General features: G+C 41.2%; 1 protein-coding gene across 1 annotated transcript in view; it reads left to right on the forward strand.

Moving 5' to 3' along the window:
* Positions 1-916: 916 nt before the first annotated feature.
* Positions 917-19,944, forward strand: part of ANLN (anillin, actin binding protein) — a 29,471-nt gene continuing 10,443 nt past the window's right edge. The window contains exons 1-18 of the mRNA XM_081102780.1: positions 917-1,228; positions 1,739-2,118; positions 3,361-3,583; positions 4,144-4,331; positions 4,613-4,720; positions 6,558-6,690; positions 7,670-7,780; positions 8,972-9,210; positions 9,641-9,786; positions 10,032-10,191; positions 10,969-11,104; positions 11,725-11,904; positions 13,312-13,438; positions 14,051-14,099; positions 14,191-14,247; positions 15,053-15,095; positions 16,184-16,311; positions 17,734-17,787. Coding sequence (XP_080958906.1) covers positions 1,177-1,228; positions 1,739-2,118; positions 3,361-3,583; positions 4,144-4,331; positions 4,613-4,720; positions 6,558-6,690; positions 7,670-7,780; positions 8,972-9,210; positions 9,641-9,786; positions 10,032-10,191; positions 10,969-11,104; positions 11,725-11,904; positions 13,312-13,438; positions 14,051-14,099; positions 14,191-14,247; positions 15,053-15,095; positions 16,184-16,311; positions 17,734-17,787 — 2,514 coding nt within the window. The 5' untranslated portion in view covers positions 917-1,176. The remainder of the gene's footprint in view (positions 1,229-1,738; positions 2,119-3,360; positions 3,584-4,143; positions 4,332-4,612; positions 4,721-6,557; positions 6,691-7,669; positions 7,781-8,971; positions 9,211-9,640; positions 9,787-10,031; positions 10,192-10,968; positions 11,105-11,724; positions 11,905-13,311; positions 13,439-14,050; positions 14,100-14,190; positions 14,248-15,052; positions 15,096-16,183; positions 16,312-17,733; positions 17,788-19,944) is intronic.

Consider the following 19,944-nt stretch of genomic DNA (forward strand, 5'->3'; position numbering starts at 1 on the left):
TTAGGACTTGGAATTTGTTTTCTAGGTGTTTGTGGAAGTTTAAAATGTGAAGTGTGGTTAAGCACTTGTGCTGATGAATTTGTTTGGTATTGACTAGATAACTCAGTCACATTTTTGGTTCCCTGTCTCTTTCCTAAACCTTAAGCCAGGTGCCCTGGTATCCTTGACTTACTGTCTGTGAAAGACTGTTTTAAAAACAGAAAGTCTGGTTCCTACCCTTAGCTCAGCTGTGTCCCTCTAGGCAGGGAGCTAAATTCCTCCAGCTTGATTTTTCTTGTCTGAAAGTAAGGTGATCAGGCTGTGACCTTTAGCAGGCTCCGGAACACTTGCGCATTCTGTGTGTGCACTTTTAATTTCCTGCTGTTGTAAACTGTGTAAAGTATTGTGTGTATATATTGAGAATGTTACTTGAATTTATTTTCATTCAGATTTTTTAAATCATAAATTATTATTTTAAATCTCTCATCAGCTCTTTGTAATACTTTAAGCAATAAAACAAACAAACAAAAATCTCTCATCAGATTTCTAAGTTATTGAAAGCAGACTTTTACATATTTCTTGTAAGTAAAATCATTGAAAGGATTAAAGCAGTGGTTCTCAACCTTCCTAATGCTGCGACCCTTTAATTCAGTTCCTCATGTTGTGGTGACCCCCAATTTCATTGTTACAAATTGAACATAATTAAAGCATAGTGATTAATCACAAAAACAATATGTAATTATATATGTGTTTCCGATGGTCTTAGGCGACCCCTGTGAAAGGGTCATTCGACCCCCAAAGAGGTTGCGACCCACGGGTTGAGAACCGCTGGACTAAAGAAACGTGTTTTATTAAGTTGTGAAGTCCCTATGGCAGTTGTTTGTGCTGTGAGGAAGTATGGAAGTTTGAAATTTTCCCCTTTTTAATCTAGAGAAATCTTGTACAAAACCATCGCCATCAAAAAAACGCTGTTCTGACAACACTGAAGAGGAAGTTTCCAACTTGGAAAATGCACAACCGGTTGAGTCAGCTTCTGCCAAACCTTGTTCTCCAAGTCCCGTGTCCCCTCAGGCACGGCCACAGGCACCGGCTCCGGCCAGTGATCCCCTGCCCGCCACCCAGGCATCGCTGCTGGGCCCGCAGAGCGCGCTGAACGCCAGGCCCGAGGCCTCTGCAGCCTCCTCTGTTAAAACACGGATGCAGAAGCTGGCAGCCCAGCGGCGCCACTGGGATAATGATGAGGTGACAGGTATGCATGACATGGATGGGATGTCCCTTAAATCTGTCAGTAAGATTCACATTGTATGTTGAAAATCGTATTTATCAGTTAACACATGAAGGTAACTGCTTTTGCTTCATCTGTATCCCCGTACGGTCACTTGCACAGAGTTCGCTTATCAGCAGTTTATTTATCAGGTGTGGGCGTGCAGGAGGCACCACACTGAGGAGGGACATGTTTTTGCAATTTCAACTTCAGGTGTGTTATCTGCAGTGTCTGGGGTTTAGCCAAAAGGAGGGAGGCAGTTGGTTAAGAAAGTTTTGTTTTTCTTTTTTTAATTTGGATTAAGTATCATCTGATTTGAAAAGATATTGTCACATTTAAACAGCTCGGTGCCCTCATGCATACGAGAGCTTCGGACTAGCTCTAAGCCTGTTAACCTCGTTAAAAATCCCGAGTGGAGCTGTGCTGGTATTTGCATGTACCGTACATGCATCTCTTGAGCATGGTCATGAGTTCTTTTTCTGAAAACATTTTCAGATGATACCCCTGAAAGCTCACTCATCCCAGCGATGCCAGCGGAGGACAAGGCGGCCTCCCCTCCCAAACCAGCAGAAGCCTCGGCCACTCCCGTGGGGAGGCGGGGCCGTCTGGCCAACCTTGCTGCCACTATCTGCTCCTGGGAAGATGATGTCAGTGTCTCATCGGCAAAGCAGAACAGTGCCCCAGGACAGCCTGGCACCACTTGTTTGTCCAAAGCTTCCTCTGCCAGCGGAGCATCTGCTGGCATCAATGGCCGCAGTGTTGCGCAGGAAGCCGCATGCTGCTCCCCGAGGGGTGGCCATGCCTCTCTGAGCAAAGCCCCGGCCTCGAGAGCCGCGGCCGCCTCCTTGCCTACGGGTGCCGTTTCCAGCGCTGCGGTGAGTACACACAACTTTCAATACAGAAGCCTTTCTTCTTTGTTAGGAGAGATAATGTACATTTACGTGTAGGTCTGTCTTTTTATAACATAGCTGCAGTGTCTTATGTTACTTTTAGAATATTGGTTTCATAGAAAGTAAAAGTCATAAATGTGGTACCCCCACCCCAAGATAAGTGAGCATTTAATAACTAGGGCAACTCCAAAGTGTGCACCATGATGTGATGGAGCCTCTTCGTCAGGGAGAGCCTGAAAATGACTTTCTCCGTCAGGGTGCGCATTTCTGACAACTAGGAGCCATAGTGACCAGGTGGCAGTTGTCAGCGGTGGGTACGGTGCTTTCATGTACGTCTTTTTGAAAGGTTCCCTTGTGCATGTGCTACCTCAACATTTTAAAAAAATATCTTTTAAAAAAACAAAAAAGAAAAAGAATGTTCTGTACTGGGCATCGTCGTTGAGTGTAGCGCTGGGATCTGGAATTAGCCTGCATGCAGTCCCAGCCCTGCCACATCGTTAGAAGTGTGGCCTTGGACAAGGCTTTGTCTTGCAGGACCTAGGAAAGGGTTCTGGGGAGGGTGAAGCGAGGTGATGTGCACAGAGCACTTAGCATAGGGCTTGGCACTAGTGAGTACTTCCTTTATTATCATTAGTCATCAAGTACATGATGCAATAAAAATACATATATGTTTTTATTTATTGTAAAGGGAGAGAGAAACATGAATTGGTTGCCTCCCGTACCCCCCCGACCAGGGACTGAACCCACAAGCCGGGCATGTGTCCTGACTGGGATTCGAACCGGCGACCTCTCAGTGTACAGGACGGTGCTCAACCAGCCAACCAGCTGAGCCACACTGGCCAGGGCTGTGATACGATTATGTTAAAATAATACTGACTTAATTAAAATACAAAAATATGTAATTTGGTTTAACATAGTTAAAATTCATAAATGTAATAGTGTGATACTATTAAGAAATTGTTTTTTAAAATAGTGACTCTGTCCCTCATACTAAATTACCCATCGATCTAGTATACATCGATCTAGTATAAAGCATAATTTGAATTACAGTATTTTCCAAGTTGATTTTTTTTTTTCAAACCTTTCACATTGGCTTGATCTATTAGACAACAACATTTTTCCATGCGTTTACAGAGGCTACCAAGCAAGTAGAATTGCGTTGTTGTTATGGGACTCTCTTTAGGTATTATGAGTGCTGTATTTATCCTAAGTGTTTTCATGTTTCAGAAAGCTGCTTCTTCCCCTGTGAAAGCTTCTGTATCTGTCACCAGTGCTAAAAATTGTGAGGTACGAAAACCTGAGCGACTTCAAAAAACTCCTGCTACGCCTTTGAAAACTGAGGTATCGAAACCAATCGGGAAATCAGCTGAATCCCAGACAGTTCGACCCAAAGAAGTAAATAGAGAAACTTGTCTGCAATCTCACTCTAAAGACAAATCTACAACACCAGGTTATGTATTTTTTTAAAAAATCTAAAGTTTTCAGGGTTTCTGTTCTCAGCATTTTAAATACCCAGTTTGAATGGCACAGGGTTGGTTTGCCAGGCAAGTGCTGAATGCTCGGATGAGACGTCTTCAAATTCAGCTTTAATTGGTAGAGTGACTGTTTCTTAGTGTAGATCAATCCAGTTACTGGTCAAAGCAGTTTAAACATGCTTTTTCCTTAGAATGACTATGCTAGATACTTTCCTCTGTACTTTTTTTAAAATATATTTTTTTATTGATTTCAGAGAGGAAGGGAGAGATAGAAACATCACACCCCCTACTAGGGATCAAGCCCACAACCCCCGCATGTGCCCTGACTGGGAATCGAACCCATGACCTCCTGGTTCATGGGTTGATGCTCAACCACTGAGCAACACCACCTGGGCATATATTGTTTACTTTCTGAATGAATAATCCTGGTAGAGTCAAAGCACTTTGGAACTGTACAGGCATTTAGAACTTCCCCGTAGAAATGATAATGGTTACTTATTCTGAATAGCCTCCAATAATGTGGTGTTTTCTGTAGGAGCTGGAGTCAAGCCGTTTCTGGAGCGCTTCGGCGAGCGCTGTCTAGAACGCAGCAAAGACAGCCCCACGCAGAGCACACCCCACAGGACCCCCGTGGTCACTCCAAACACCAAGGCCATCCAGGAAAGACTGTTAAAGCAAAACACATCTTCATCTACTACCCACGTAGCCCAGAGGCTCAAGCAGGTGCGTACATCCTACTGCCTTCACATTACCCATGCCACAGTCTCAGCATAGAACGTAGACATCAAGTCGTGTATTCCCATACCATTCCTTTTGACTGAATAAATAGCATCTTTGTTCTCTGTATTGTGTATTTCAAATTAGAAATACAATTGTTCTGTATTCCTTTATATTGTGACTTTTTTCCTCTTAAAACTGAAGACAAGCAAAGTTAGTAGTGTTTGGATATTATTCTTAAACCTACTATTGGCTTTTGTGTAAAATAGAGCTTTTGATGATTTTAGGAACGTGAAAAAGAACTAGCATGTCTTCGTGGCCGATTTGACAAGGGCAATTTATGGAGTGCAGAAAAAGGCGAAAACTCCAGAAGCAAACAACTAGAAACCAAACAGGTAATGTAGACAGATAGGTGAGTGATGATGAAAGGAGGAAGGACAGCTCTGGCTCTCCATGCCAGGCCTCTGGTGGGCGCCAATCAAGTGCATGGTATCATCTAATCCCCACACTCACCCTGGAAAGTAACACTCCCCCCATTCTGGGTGCGGACTAAGCCCCAGGGAGGTAAACCACTTGTGCAAGTGGCACAGCTGGTGTGTGGGAACCAGGGCTTCTGACCAGCCCTCTGACCTTGGCCTCCTCCTTTACCCCCACGTTTATTCTTGGGCCCCATCCACCATGGAAGGATGAGGCTTAGTGAGTTTGTCTGGCGCTGTTTTCAAAGCCATGATTTACACCTTTGAGAATGAATGCCATTGCTTTTCATTACCACCACTCATTCTTTCAGTTACTCAGCTAATGTCTGAGTGCCTATTGTATACAAACCCGAAGCTTTTTACTCTCCAGGTGCGCTCAGCCCATTGTTCTCACTTCTGAAATGCACCTGCCCTGCCTGTCCCTTCTCAGACTTCTTGCTTACCCTTAAGACAGTCTGCAGCACAGTATTTGATAATGTGCTGTGTGTTTGTACATCAGGCTACTAGCTGAGTATGCAAGTTACTTAACTCTCCTGTGTCTCAGTTTTCTCATCTGTAAAATGGAGACATTAGTACCGACCCTAGAGAGTTATTGGGAGGATCTGATGAGGTGATGATGTGAAGTGTGTAGAATAGAAAGATGACTGACACATGTGAAGCTCCATGGAAGTATTCGCTGCTGTTCTTATTTCTTCTCTTGCTTTAATCACAACCTTTTCAAAAGCAAACAAGCAATGAATGTTTCTTTTGCATAGCCTTATAAGTATTTTAAAAAATGACTCAGATAAAGGAATTTTTTTCTTTTTCCTTTTCTTTTTTAAAAAAATATGTTTTTATTGATTTTAGAGAGAGGAAGGGAGAGGGATAGAGAGAAATATCAATAAGAGAGAAACATGTATAGGCTGCCTCCTGCACCCTCCCCCCCCCCCCCCCCCCCACACACACACACACACACACTTGGAATTGAACCCATCACTCTGGGCATGTGCCCTGACTGGGAATCAATCCAGTGACCTTTTGGTTCATGGGTTGACACTCAGCCACGGAGCCACATTGGGTAAACCTCTTTTTTCCTTTCCTTATGATCTGTTTTTGTCCTTTGCTGTTTTCTTTGCATTTTACCCACAGAGTAACTGGTAAGTGGAATCTGGAGGTAGGAGCTGTCCCTAATTGTTGTTTTTTGTTAATTCTCACCTAAGGGTATTTTTTCCCCCCAATGATTTTTAGAGAGAATGGAAGGGACGGGGGGGGGGGGGAGGGGGGGAGAGACAGAGAAAGAGATTAACCAATTGGTTGCCTCCTGCATGTGCCCCTGGTCAGGGCTGGGGCTTGAGCTGCAACCCAGGTATGTGCCCTTGACTGGAATCACACCGAGACCCTTCAGTCTGGGGGCCGAGCAACCGGCCAGGGCGTCCCTAGTTTTACAGGTGTGTGCTGTGATGAGTGACACGGGGGAGTTGTTTTCCACACACATGACTTTCACTTGAATGGTTTCTCTGAAGCTGAACCTGATGCAGATTTCCATTCTCCCTTGCCTCCTACTCCCAGTGACTCACATCCTGAGAATCTCCAGAACGGACCTGGCGCCGAGGGCTCGTGCTCTGAACGTGGCTTGGGCTTACACGCGTTGTCTGTTTTGTTCTGAGGAAGCTTATGTAGAGTAATGACTGTGGTTTGTTTCACTTAGTAACACATAAAAAGACAAAAATCTATCGTTTTGAGAAGTAAAATGTATCTCTTCACTCGCTTTTTGCAGGAAATTCACTCTCAGAACACTCCCCTCAGAAAACATCAAGTTGTTTCAAACACCCCATCCGGTCCAGTAACAGAAAAGGAAAAGGCGGCAGGAGAGCAGACCCCAGCACAGCCCCCCAGCCCAGAGCCCGCAGGTCAGCGCTCCTCCCCCCTTCCCAGCGGGAGCTCTGGACGCGGGTTGGCAGTCAGAAACGCTGCTCTAGTGCGAAAAGGCCGATTCGCCCCTTCATTTCCACACTTTTTCCTTCTGGCCACGCTCTGCTTCTCGGCTCTGCGTCCAGAGTGAGAAGGCAGCCTCTCGCGGGAGTGTGAGCGCTGCCCCTTGTCGTGTCTGGAGCTGGGAGGGGTGCATGCCCTTTACCTCAGCTTCTCTGCACGTGCGGGCCGGTTGGAGCCTTGGGACCAGAGTGCAGAGACGTGCTGTGTGCAGAGGGGGTTGCGGCCGCGGTAATGGCACTCAGTGACCTGAGCGGCGGGCAGCGGGAGCTTAAAGTCACTGTGCTCACCCATAGCCCTGTGTCCGGCTGGACGGGGGCTCCCGAGGCTTTGTTGACTGGCAGTGGTGAGAGTGGCTTCTTTGTCTTGTTCCTGATCTTGGAGGAAGAGCTTTCAGTCCTTCACAGAGGACAGTGTTAGCTGTGGGCTTTCATAGAGAGGGGTCGTTTCCTTCCGTTGCTGGTTTTTTTAAGTTGTTTTTATTTTTTTAAATATGTCTTTATTGCTGAAAGTATTACCGATGTGTCCTTATTTCCCCCATTGACCCTCTCCATCCTGCACCCTTTTTAAGTGTTCTTATTGGCACTTTTCTAAAAAATTGAAAAACAAATTGCAGAACAGCATGAGAGTGTGTCCACGTGCTGATAAAACAAAAGGCTACTCACATAGATCACGGTAGAGGGAAACTGGAGGAGCAAACATAACCTGTTCTGTCGATGTCCCTTCCTCTTGGAGAGAGAAATGGGGAGGTGGGGGAGGGCAGGTGTTTGGGGGTATTCTCTGTACATTTCTAAATTTGAAATCCACTTTTGTAATCAGAAAAAAAAAGATAGATTCTATAAACAAAAGTTCTGGGTTCTTATAATATTAATATGGTTTTCCCTAAAACTTTTTTAGGTTTCACTGAATGTGAAATGACGAAGTCTAGCCCTTTGAAAATAACACTGTTTTTAGAAGAGGAAAAGTCTTTAAAAGTAACATCAGACCCACAGGTTGAGCAGCAGACAGGTTGGTTTTTATTCTTTATTTCTTACTAGCACTGAACATGTTATGAGGAATAATATAATAGTAGAAGCACATATTCCACTATACGCTGTTCTATATTTCTTAAGAAAGTTTTTTAAAAAATTGATTTCAGAGAGGAAGGGAGAGGGGGAGAGAGAGAGAAACATCAATGATGAGAGAGACTCATTGATCAGCTGCCTCCTGCATGCCCCCTCCTGGGGATCAAGCTCACAATCCAGGCATGTGGCCTGACCAGGAATCGAACCTTGACCTCCTGGTTCATAGGTCCATGCTCAACCACTGAGCCACGCCAGCCGGGCCAGCGTTCTATATTTCTAAGTGGCTTATGATTTTTTAATTCTCTCTCTCTCTCTCTTTTTTTTTTTTAAAATATATTTTATTGATTTTTTACAGAGAGGAAGGGAGAGAGATAGAGAGTTAGAAACATCGATGAGAGAGAAACATCGATCAGCTGCCTCCTGCACATCTCCTACTGGGGATGTGCCCGCAACCCAGGTACATGCCCTTGACCGGAATCGAACCTGGGACCTTTCAGTCCACAGGCCGACTCTCTATCCACTGAGCCAGACCGGTTCCGGCTCTCTCTCTCTTTTTTAACTACGAAGAAGTACTCTAGCCTCCACAGAGAAAGCACGGAAACAGCTATCTTTAGGGTACGGACCGCTGTGAAAGCATGGTCGAGCCTACCCTTGCCTGGCACGGGGCTGGCGGGGAGTGCACTGCCTGGCACTTCCATGGACTGTCAGGGAGCTAGTGGCCCTGAGGCACCTGTGAATCCTGCCCTCGGTGACGCTCATGTTTCCTGTTAGTGACTGCCGCCTCCACGGGCAGCTCCCACCAGAGAAGAGTCCTTTGAAAGAGCATGTTTTATACGTCCGAAGCTCTTGGCTCTAACCTTGAGTTCTTACTTAATAACCTTTCTCACACCCAAAGCATTGGGTCAGCTTTTGATAATTTCCACTTTTATTGGTAAGAAAATATTACTGGAAATTTGAAAATAATTTTGGTTTCATATGTTAGTAAATTTTATTGTTATTTTTTGTTTAGGAGGTGCTTTTCTTCAGGGCTTTCCCCTGTTTATTACTAAGCATGTGAATGTTAGATCTTTTCTGCTCTCCCTCTGATTTTTAAAGGTCTGGATCACAGCGTTCACTTTATTGAAATGTTTTTCAGAAGTGGTACGTGAAATTGAGATGAGCGTGGATGACGAGGATGACATCAATAGTTCGAGAGTGATTAACGACATCTTCAGTGATGTCCTGCAGGAAGGCGAGCTGGATGTGGCCAGGAGCCCGGAGCAGATGGGCCAGGCGGGAGCCGAGAGCGGGGAGGACCAGGAGGATGCCCTGAATATCTCCTCGATGTCGCTGCTTGCTCCGCTGGCACAGACAGTCGGCGTGATAAGTCCAGAGGTAAGAAAAGAGGAGACAGACTCGGGACATAAAGAAACTAAATAGCATTGGGGTCCCCTTTTGTTTAGGTGGGTGCATGGGCATTTAGAACTCTGGGGCCAGGGACAGCCTGCAAACCTGACTTAAATGCTCTGTGAGAGCGAGCTATATTATTAGCCATCACCCTGTAATGAATAACTGCAACTTTGTTTGGAAATTGATTCAATTAGAACTGTTTCTAAAGAGGGTTATAAGTGTAGGTTTTAGCTATCTTTCAACTTTTATTTATTTTTTTAGGAACTTGGTTTAGTTTGTTTTGTTTTTACAAAGAATCAGTTGACTTGTGCGATATTTATTTTCCTCATATAGAGAAGAATTCATTCAGTTCTTCAGAATTATTTAGAATCAGTGGCATCCATAAAATCTATTAATACCCACTGCTTCCCTGCAGAGTTTCGCTTCCTCGCCTAGACTGGAACTGAAGGGCAGTAGCATACATGATGAGAGTCCCAAACCAGGAAAGTTCCAGAGAACCCGTGTCCCGCGGGCCGAGTCTGGTGACAGCCTTGGTTCTGAGGACCGTGACCTTCCTTACAGGTGAGAACATTTGGGGGAGGCATTCACTCATTAAGGCTCATGGTTTCAATTGATACAACAACTTGGAGTCCTTGTAATTATGTTACTAATAGTTAACTTGCAAAAAACTTCGTAATAACTTCTGTCAGCTTCTCTTTTGCCCAGTGGCATTTCCCATTCTGGTGAAGTGTTCTGTTGAAATGCTGAATAAAAGATAGTGCTAGTGTGTTGCTGGGTTTCTAACAGAGTGTAACTGTTTCCTGAAGCATCGATGCATACAGATCTCAGAGATTCAAAGAAACAGACCGTCCTTCAATTAAGCAGATTGCTCAGAAGGAAGATGCTACTTCAAAATTGGATGGAAAAAGGATTGCTGAAGAAAAGAGCGTCTTTCCTTGTCAGGTGAACGTCAAGCAGAAAATGCAGGTGTGTACTCGATGGAAGGGGTGGTGTTTGTTTCACAAGACTGAGCTTGAGCACGAGGCCCAGCCTTTCCGTCTCTGGGCCCTGAGGGCCTGGGACAGTGCTGACGGCTGACACCCTGACCTTAGCAGTTGCTCTTGAGTTCAGTTTAATTGGAGAAAGGTTCTCTTTATTAGAAAAGTTGGAAGCTTGTTTGATGTTATTGAAATATTTATTTTTAAACATGTTTGTCCTCCATATCCTTAAAGTGTAACTGTAAATTAGATGATGGTGAAATGTGCAATTTATTTTGCTCTTAAAGGTTCTTTTACTCTAGGAAAACATTTAAAAATTACACATACATGCAATTTAAATAAAATGAATCAGGTAATCTCTATATCTCTAAACTGGGATGCATTTGAAGGCATGCAGTTGTGCAGAGTATGCTGAGAATGAATATATGAATATATTTATATCCCCACACATCCCCACACACTCTCTGTACCTACCTATCTATCTGTAGCTAAAAAAGGGTGTGACTTTGTTGGACATTGCCCCAATTATAATTTTAGTAAGTATGAGTTGAAAGTCTTTTTGTAAGGAAGAATGTTGATAGTGTAATTATTTTAGTATGTTAAATGTTCCTGGTGCATAGTCTAGAAACTTGAATGGTGAAACTAACATTTGGACTTTCTGGAAATTTTGGAAATTATTGAATCAGATTGGTTATAATCCAAGTTTCAGTAAGTGAACGTGGTAACTGAGAATGTGAGTTTTCTCTCTTCTCGTGGGTCTTACCAGGAGCTCAACAATGAAATCAACCTGCAGCAAACGGTGATCTACCAGGCCAGCCAGGCCCTGAACTGCTGTGTGGATGAGGAGCACGGGAAGGGGTCCCTGGAGGAAGCTGAGGCTGAAAGGCTGCTTCTGATTGCAAGTGCGTGAGACCCAGGCAATCCCAGCAGGTTCAGCCAGGATACACTCAATTCACCTCGAATGGTCACCACCTCTAATTGTGGAGAAAGGGCCTTTTCTGATAACCTGGTTCAGTTCATCTACTTTTTTGTTCTGGATAACGTCTGTGAACACCCGCCACACAAAATGAGATGTAGTTTGCATGAAAGGATAAGAAACGGGAAAGCATTTGAAGGCATGCAGTTGTGCAGAGAAAGCTGAGAATGAATATATGGATATACTAGTATTTACATCCCCACACTCTCTCTGTACCTACCTATCTGTAGCTAAAAAAGGATGTGAATTTGTGTGTGTGTGTGTGTGTGTGTGTGTGTGTGTGTGTGTGTATGTATGTGTGGTGATGAATGGTGGAAAGAGTATATCACATAAGAAAACTGACCAATAGTTGAAGCATTAAATTATTGGAACTTGGTAAACAGATGACCAATTAAGGTTTTTTCCCAACTACCTACTACCTGTTTCTATAAAGAAAGTTACTGATTTCGTCTTTGGGCTTCTGTACTGTTGCCACATAATTGGCCTCTTTTAGAAACAGTTGCAACTTTTAATATTTGAAATATTAACTTGCATCGTTTTACATAGCTGAGAAGAGAACACTTTTGATTGATGAGCTGAATAAACTGAAGAGTGAAGGACCTCAGAGGAAGAACAAGGCTGGTCTCTCCCAACGTGAATTTGTCCCGTCCAAAGGGTCAGTCACTTTGTCAGAAATCCGTTTGCCTCTCAAGGCAGATTTTGTCTGCAGCACAGTTCAGAAACCAGGTATGGAGGTTTTTATTTGCCTGCGTTCTAGATCTTATGTGTGATTATGAACCTCATCTAGCTTGGAATTGTGCAAATGGAAACAATTGGAGAGCATACACAAAGCTACAAAGCTTGTGTCTTGGGTCTTAAAATCCTTTTGTGAAGATGTTTGTAAAAATAACCAAGGGCAGTTCATACGGGAGCTCACTGTTCCACACAGTAACAGACAGAGCTCTGACTGAGAGTCAAGTTAGTTAAACATAATTTCGAATATACATCATTTTCCTGAGATGAGTTATCCTGACATAGCAATCAGTTTCATTAATTTTATTGTGGAAAGTATTTAGGGCATCTAAAATGGCTCATTTTACTTACTTTATTCTATGTGAAATCCATCTCGTTATGGAAATTTGTTCTATAAATTCTGAAATTATAGCATTTGGGGGAGTTAAGAGCCCCACAGTGGACATACTTGTATTGAACTTTTATTCCCTCTGCCCCTCTAAATTGAATAAGTAAACTTTTCCTTAAATTTTTGTGTGAGACATTCTCGGAGAGAATGGAGACCTAGACTAGGTGAGAAGTGAATTTGAAGTGCAGGGAAAGTAAAGAGTGGGGACCTTTCAAGGTTTGAGCATTTTGGTAGGAAAGAGGTGACCTCAGTTCTAATTCTTGCTGTTGTCCTGTTTTGGTGGGCTGTGGGCAGAAATCTGTTGGTCATTTAATGTGTACCTTGAAATCTGTGGTTATTTAATGACAGATAGTGAAGAAATAGTTCATGCTTTCATTAGAATTTATCTCTGAGGAACTTTCACAAGTATAGTATTTTGATCTCAGTTTTGAAATATAGTAGTACATGCTCAGATGCATACTCGGGTATATACCATTGAGTTGTATACTATTAGCTCAGGAACTAGGGGTCACTAGGTAAAACGCGAAGCCAGCAGAATTTGAGGGGTATGCAGTTATTGTAACTCCCATAGTGGGAGAGCCCATGATGAGGCTTATTCTAGCATTATGATCATCTGCTTATGTCTTACTTACCTTTGTGTCTGGAAAGTTGATTTTAGAAAATTTTTAGTCGAAACCGGTTTGGCTCAGTGGATAGAGCGTCGGCCTGTGGACTGAAAGGTCCCAGGTTCGATTCCGGTCAAGGACATGTACCTGGGTTGCGGGCACATCCCCAGTGGGGGATGTGCAGGAGGCGGCTGATCGATGTTTCTTTCTCATCGATGTTTCTGACTCTCTATCTCTCTCCCTTCCTCTCTAAAAAAATCAATAAAATATATTTTAAAAAAAAAGAATTTTTAATGAATTTTATGTAAGTCAGTGCAGTATTCCTTTATTCCTCTGGTCTTCCAGAATGCTCGTTACCTAAATCCAATTCTGCTTGATCTGATTCTGTAATGTGATTCCTTCCTGCAGATGCAGCAACTTACTCCTTCCTGATCATACTGAAGGCAGGAGCCGAGAACATGGTGGCCACCCCGCTGGCAAGCACTGCCACTTCCCTGAACGGCGATGCCCTGACGTTCTCCACCACGTACACTCTGTGAGTCCATCAGGCGGTTGGCGGCTCACCTTTCCCTTCAGTAGTTAATACAGCCTAAGCACACAGGTGGGCTTATTACCTGTGAAGTGCAGAATGGTCATTCTTTTTATGTGGACACACAACTCAGTTTCCAATTTTTTGGTTTAACTCTTCTGTTTCTGACATTTCTTTCCATTGAGTAGCATGTTGCTTCCATGTGACTATAGGTATTTAATGTTTTGAAGTATTTTAAAATGTGTATGTGTGTAGATATGCATATGCATATAAAAATAATGATCATAATTTTTTATGTATGTTTTAAATCTCATTACATACTTAATATTCAATCTCAGTGAAAGAACATATTTAGTGTCACAGACTTATTTTGAAACAAGTCAAAATTAAGTTTGAAAAAAATTGCCATTATTGAAGATCTTGAGTTGTAAATTACTGAAGAAAATATTTGAAAAAATTGACTGTTCTTACCAATTTTATATTCTTAAGTGGTTGATAGCTATTGTCTTTAGTTGAAATACAGTGAAGTCCTTTGCTCTGAGTCTTTTAACAGTATGGTGGCATCATCCTGGGCCATAACTTGGTATTTTTGTTATAGTTTTAATGCTTTGTTTTCAGGGAAGATGTGTCCAATGACTTTGAAATCAGCATTGAAGTTTACAGCTTGGTAAGCAGTTAAAGCTCTCTAAAATAACTACTAGTATGTTGTCTTAAAGATAACAGATTTAAACTAGTTATGCTTTGGATTTGTGTATTAGGTGCAAAAGAAAGATCCCTCAGTGCCAGATAAGAAGAAAAAGGCATACAAATCCAAGGTGAGGATGAAAGAAACCCAGCAAATTATAATAATCATTTTGTATCAGAAACCATAGATACTATACCAGTTTCCATATGTATAATTTTTTTTTAATATATATTTTATTGATTTTTTACAGAGAGGAAGGGAGAGAGATAGAGAGCCAGAAACATCGATGAGAGAGAAACATCGATCAGCTGCCTCCTGCACATCCCCCACTGGGGATGTGCCCGCAACCCAGGTACATGCCCTTGACCGGAATCGAACCTGGGACCCTTCAGTCCGCAGGCCGACGCTCTATCCACTGAGCCAAACCGGTTTCGGCCATATGTATAATTTTTAATGATTATCAAGTTTTTGAACAATTTTTATGCCCCAGATTTCAGGTACTGCATTTCATAGGTATGAACACTGACATAAACTTATAATCCTAAGTATAGCTCCTCATGCACTTGGCTTGATGGTCTGTTCTCTCTGGTATTTGACAGCTTACTTGTATTACCCCTTGAGTTCCCCAGCCTTCCCTGAAGTCTGGTCTCTACGTCCTCTGCACCAGGGCTTAGGAGAGGTGTGGGGGCAGGACTCCAGCTGGCTTCTCACTCTTCCTGCTCTTTGTCTTCTGTTCTTTTTCAAGCCATCATTTAAAAGAATTTTACTTAGCTTTAACAGAGAAAGAGTGATAGTATGGGTAATACCTTAATAAAAGACTCAAGTATATTCATACTTAAGAATTATTTTCTATGTGGGAGTGTCTTAGGATTGGTTATTTTTAAACTCTAAATCATAATGTTTAATAGAAAATATTCTGATATGTTTTCTTTTAGGCTATCACTCCAAAGCGACTTCTCACATCTATAACTACAGTAAGTGGAATTTTTAAAAAAATTGAGCCTCCTTGTGAAATCTTCATGTTACACATATGATTGTAAATATTTCTAAACCCTTAGCACTTTGGAAATCTTTAAAATATATTACTGGGGGTAAAATCTCATATTTATGTAGAAAAAAATGTGTTCTGAAATGTTCTTGCAGTGTTAAAGAGTTTTGTATTTAATATTCAAATCTTTTATCTAATAAAGAAAGTAACTTGTTTCTTTTTCACACCCTGTTTTAGAAAAGCAGCCTTCATTCTTCAGGTGAGTGGATCTTGAACTGTTTGAAACACTAGAATAAGGAAGAGAGCCAACCAATTGCACAATCACATGTGCAGCCATCTCGGTTTATGGGTGTTTACATAGTCTCCTTGGAAAGGCATTTTCTATGTGGTTTAGTACCACGTGAGATTACTGTCCGGTCGCCGTTGTCAGATGCCACACATCTCTCAGGCCCTGGCAGCAGTGTCCATGAGGCCGGTCACGTGACCCTGGCAGCGGCAGCAATGCCCGTCCCCCGGCTCATGCTTCCTTGCAGATTTGCTCTGGCTGTCAGCACTGTGGAGTTGACCTCTGTTAGCTTTGCTGACCATGACTGGCATTGAATCATGTCAGAAAAGCATCTTCCTAGCACAGTGGGACCTGGGGTACTCGTAAGCCAGGAAGGACCTTCTAGAACGGCTTTAGGCAGGGATTAGGGTTGAGCTGGTTTCACTCACCTCCTTTGGGCTTTTGGTCTCTTCTTGGTACAGAGTAACTAAGAAGCACCGTGCAGCATCGTCTGTGCTGCCACCTAGACTATGGCAATGGAGTCTTCTCTCTCATTCCCATGCATTTTATGCACATTTTGAGGTTCTGTATCTTTAAAAACCTATTGGTCCCAAATATTCAGACGTGCCTAAACTCTACTATAGTTAAATATAAAATATGTAACAGTTTGCTGTCACTAGCAAGTTTGATATTTTCCCTTCCTGTTTGGAGATGGAGTAAAATGCAGTTTTCTCTGGCAGGTTAATGTCATTCTGTCGGGGTGAGGTGAGGAGTGATTTACACTTAGGGAAGTCACTCCGAACTAAGCCCCAGCCCCTTTCTCTCCAGTGATGGCCAGCCCGGGCGGTCTCCATGCTGTGCGCACCAGCAACTTTATCCTTGTTGGATCTTACACGCTGTCTTTGTCTTCAGTAGGAAACACTAAGTTTGCTCTGGACAAGGTAACCTGAATTTATTTATTTGTTTTTAGAAAAATTAGGTCAGTGGAAATGCCCCAGTACTTTCAACTATTAAAATCTTTGACTGAAAATGTATGTTCTTAGAATTGTACATTTTAATGAGGCATTCTTGTACCTACACGATATATTTTTTGATGTTGGAAATATTTCTCCCTTGTATCTTAACAGTTAAATCCTGAAAGTACTGCATGCTGATTTATTCTAAATGTCAGTTCTGATTAAAGAAGTATTACTTTTTTAAAAATTTATTTTTCAGTTACAGTTGATGTACAATATTATGTTAGTTTCAGGTGTACAACATAGCAATTAGACGTTTATATACCTAATGAAGTGATCCCTGATAAGTCCAGCACCCATCTGAAGCCATACATAGTTATTACAATATTACAATATTCCCTGTGCTGTACTTTACATCCCTGTGACTATTTTTATTTTATTATTTTTAAAGTATATCTTTATTTCAGAGAGGAAGGGAGAGGGAGGAAGGGGGAGAGAGAGAGAGAGAGAGAGAGAGAGAGAGAGAGAGAGAGAGAGAAAGAAACATCAATGATGAGAGAAAATCATTGATTGGCTGCCTCCTGCACGCCCCCTACTGAGGATCGAGCCCACAACCCAGGCATGTGCCCTTGACTGGAATGGAACCTGGGACCCTTCGATCCGCAGGCCAACACTCTATCCACTGAGCCTAACCAGCTAGGGTTCCATGACTATTTTTATTAACTGGAAGTATTACTTTTTGCTCTTAGATGTTAAGCTTATAGTTTTAAACATAGTTACTTGCCCATTGGAACCCATATTTCGAAATGAATAGTAGTTTTAGTTTTGACAAGATAGGGAAAGATAGGTTAATTTCTTAGACAAGTATCCATGAATCTAAAGCATTTCCTTCCCATACTTTCCCTCCCAGGTTTAAAGCATCAGCATTCACATCTGTGTAATATCACTGAGTGCTTCTCACCATACTGTGATATAATTAAACTTTTAATAACTAACAAGACCATTTTAAGGAATGAGAGAACTAGAAGCAAACTTTAATTCTTGGGTTGACCCCTGCTTCATAATACAGGGGAATTTTTAAATATTATAAGAGATTTTTGTAGTTAGAATGTAGAGATGAAGTATTACACATTAGGAGGCCTAGTTAGTGTTGGCCCTGCTAGGAATTTCCTCTTTAACGTTGAGCAAAGGCACTTCATTTCTCATAGCTTTAGAATTCCATGAAATCTTTCTTGTAGTTGATAGACTGTATTTGAAATTTTGATTATTGTTAATGCATAAGTGTATTTTTTAACATGTTAATTTAAAAGATTCCTGTACCTTTTTACTTAGCAATTCAGCTAGCTTAACAAATTGAGTGATCCTGGATTTTTTTTCTCTCTTTTTCTTTTATTTTGTTTGTTTTAGATAAATTATGATGTAAAAGAGCGAGAGCTACTGGGCTATTTGTTCCAGGAAAAGGTTGCAATTTTTTCTTTGCTTGAAACTAACAAGCTAAAAAATCAATCCTTAAGTTTTGGCCTATATGTATTTGTTTCACTAACCACTCTTGTGCCTTCTTGGTTATTTTGAATAATTAAGGACATTATATACATTCTTTCTTTAGTCTCTTGCAGTTGGGCATCTTTACTTTGCTCTCTTTTTTTTCATGCATATTTGGTGTTGGCTTTCCTCCTATTTCTTTTTTCATGTTTTAATTGTTCAGATTCTGTAGTCACTTCAATGTTGATTTTCTGGGTACTAAAATAACAAATTAAATTTATTCAAGATTGTTTACCTCCCATATATTGAAAGAGTTATTGGTGATGCTTTAAGTAGAAAACTTATTTGGTCACAATTGGCTATAGGCATATTGCCATGTAGATGATATTTTATTTTTAATTTTTAAATTAAAATGAATTTAACATTAAAATTATACTAAGAATAATCATATATTTTAGATTTTTAAAAGGATTTTTAATATCCTTTTGAAGTTCAATTGCAGGCAATTCGTATTTAGAAATGTTAATTTATAAAATGCTGGACAGTATTAGTTTATTTTATTTATTGTTAGAACAAGATTTGCAGATTAAACGTAAGAACTGGGATTCTGTGAACTGTATTCCTTACTCGCTGTTGTCTGTCACCAAGCCAATTTCTACATGTGTAAGCGATTTCATTAATCTCTAAAATGGAGGGATTTCAGTAACACGTTAAATATAGAATGTTTGCTTTTTGAAATTTTTTTGTCTGCCATTTTAATTCAAAATGTCACAAAATATTTCTGTTCTCTTAATTCTTTTGAATTTATAACTTAAATAGGCAACCATGTGATTGAGTGCAAAATCATTTTATTTAATTGGTTGTCTCTAATACTCTAAAGTCTCTTTCATATACGACACAATTTTGATGTCAGATTTGTCCCAAATGTACTTTAGTGAGTGCCAGGAGAAAGCAGATAGTTGTTCCAATTGTTTGTAGTTGATATAAAAGAATATTTAAAATAGTTATGTTTAGGTGTTCTTTAAATTGGTGGGGAAAATGGAAGACCTTTTATACTCATATAATTACTCTATTTAATTAACTCTGAGAGGGTAAACAAGTGTCCCATATCTTACCAGACACTATCGGTCCAAGGGAGTGTTGGCCTGTTTTACTGGTGCCTTGACCAGTAATACAACAGCTATCTCTGAGATCCCTTCAGAATAGAATGACCTTTGAGGTTAATCCAGACTGTTTGCTCTAGAGATTTAGGGCACCACTAGCAGGAGATTACCTTCTTATTTGAGGTTACAGATACCTGATGTAAAGTCTGGCATCCTGGAATTCAAATTATGAATCTCAATGAGTCACAAACTCTCAAGGACTTTCTTTTCTTTGAATAACCAATCCAAAATAGTCATAGGTTTTTTGTTGTTTTAAAAAAATACTCAGGTTTTATTACATGTTTTGGATAAAGAGAGACGCTCATCCCACAGCTCATCTTCTGACTTAAAAAAACCTCATAAATATTTCCGCTTTCCAGGACACAGGGATGTCAGTTTAAATGGCTTCAGGGCAACCAATTAGCATTGTAGAATTTTGAGGTCACAGGAAGAGTGGTTGGGGTTCTGGTGTGCACAGAGGTGTTCTGGTTTATGCCTTTGGCCTGCTATAATGATTAATGGTATCCCTTTCTCTCTCAGAAATATCCCAGTGTGTAAAGATTACACAGTTGTCCTGGTTATAGTTCATTTTACAGTTCTTAACAGTATTCTTAAAATACCCTTTTGTTGAACAGAAAAGAGAATAGGCTCATACATTTTCATCTCTCTCCAAACTCAACGGGTAGTAACATCGACTCGTTTGTGAACATTCTCAGTTCGCTTGTTCAGAGCAAGCTTCTAATCAAGAACATTGTGTACGTCACAGTTGTGGAGTTAGAGGGACCATTTTCTTTTTATCTTTCTGAGATTCTTTTTACCATCAGCATTCTGCAAAACAGTGGAATTCTCTTTTTTAGCATTGAGAGGCTAAGGAACTTAAAACTGACTATATGGAAAAGAAAAAGGCAAGGGAATTTATAACAAATAAAATAATGAGATATGTGGTGTTTTGATTCTACATTATGGTTCCCTTTTAAATCCAGAAACTTTGAGG

This window comes from Myotis nattereri (assembly GCF_964212035.1).
Source record: "Myotis nattereri genome assembly, chromosome: 11".
Lineage (NCBI taxonomy): Eukaryota > Metazoa > Chordata > Mammalia > Chiroptera > Vespertilionidae > Myotis > Myotis nattereri.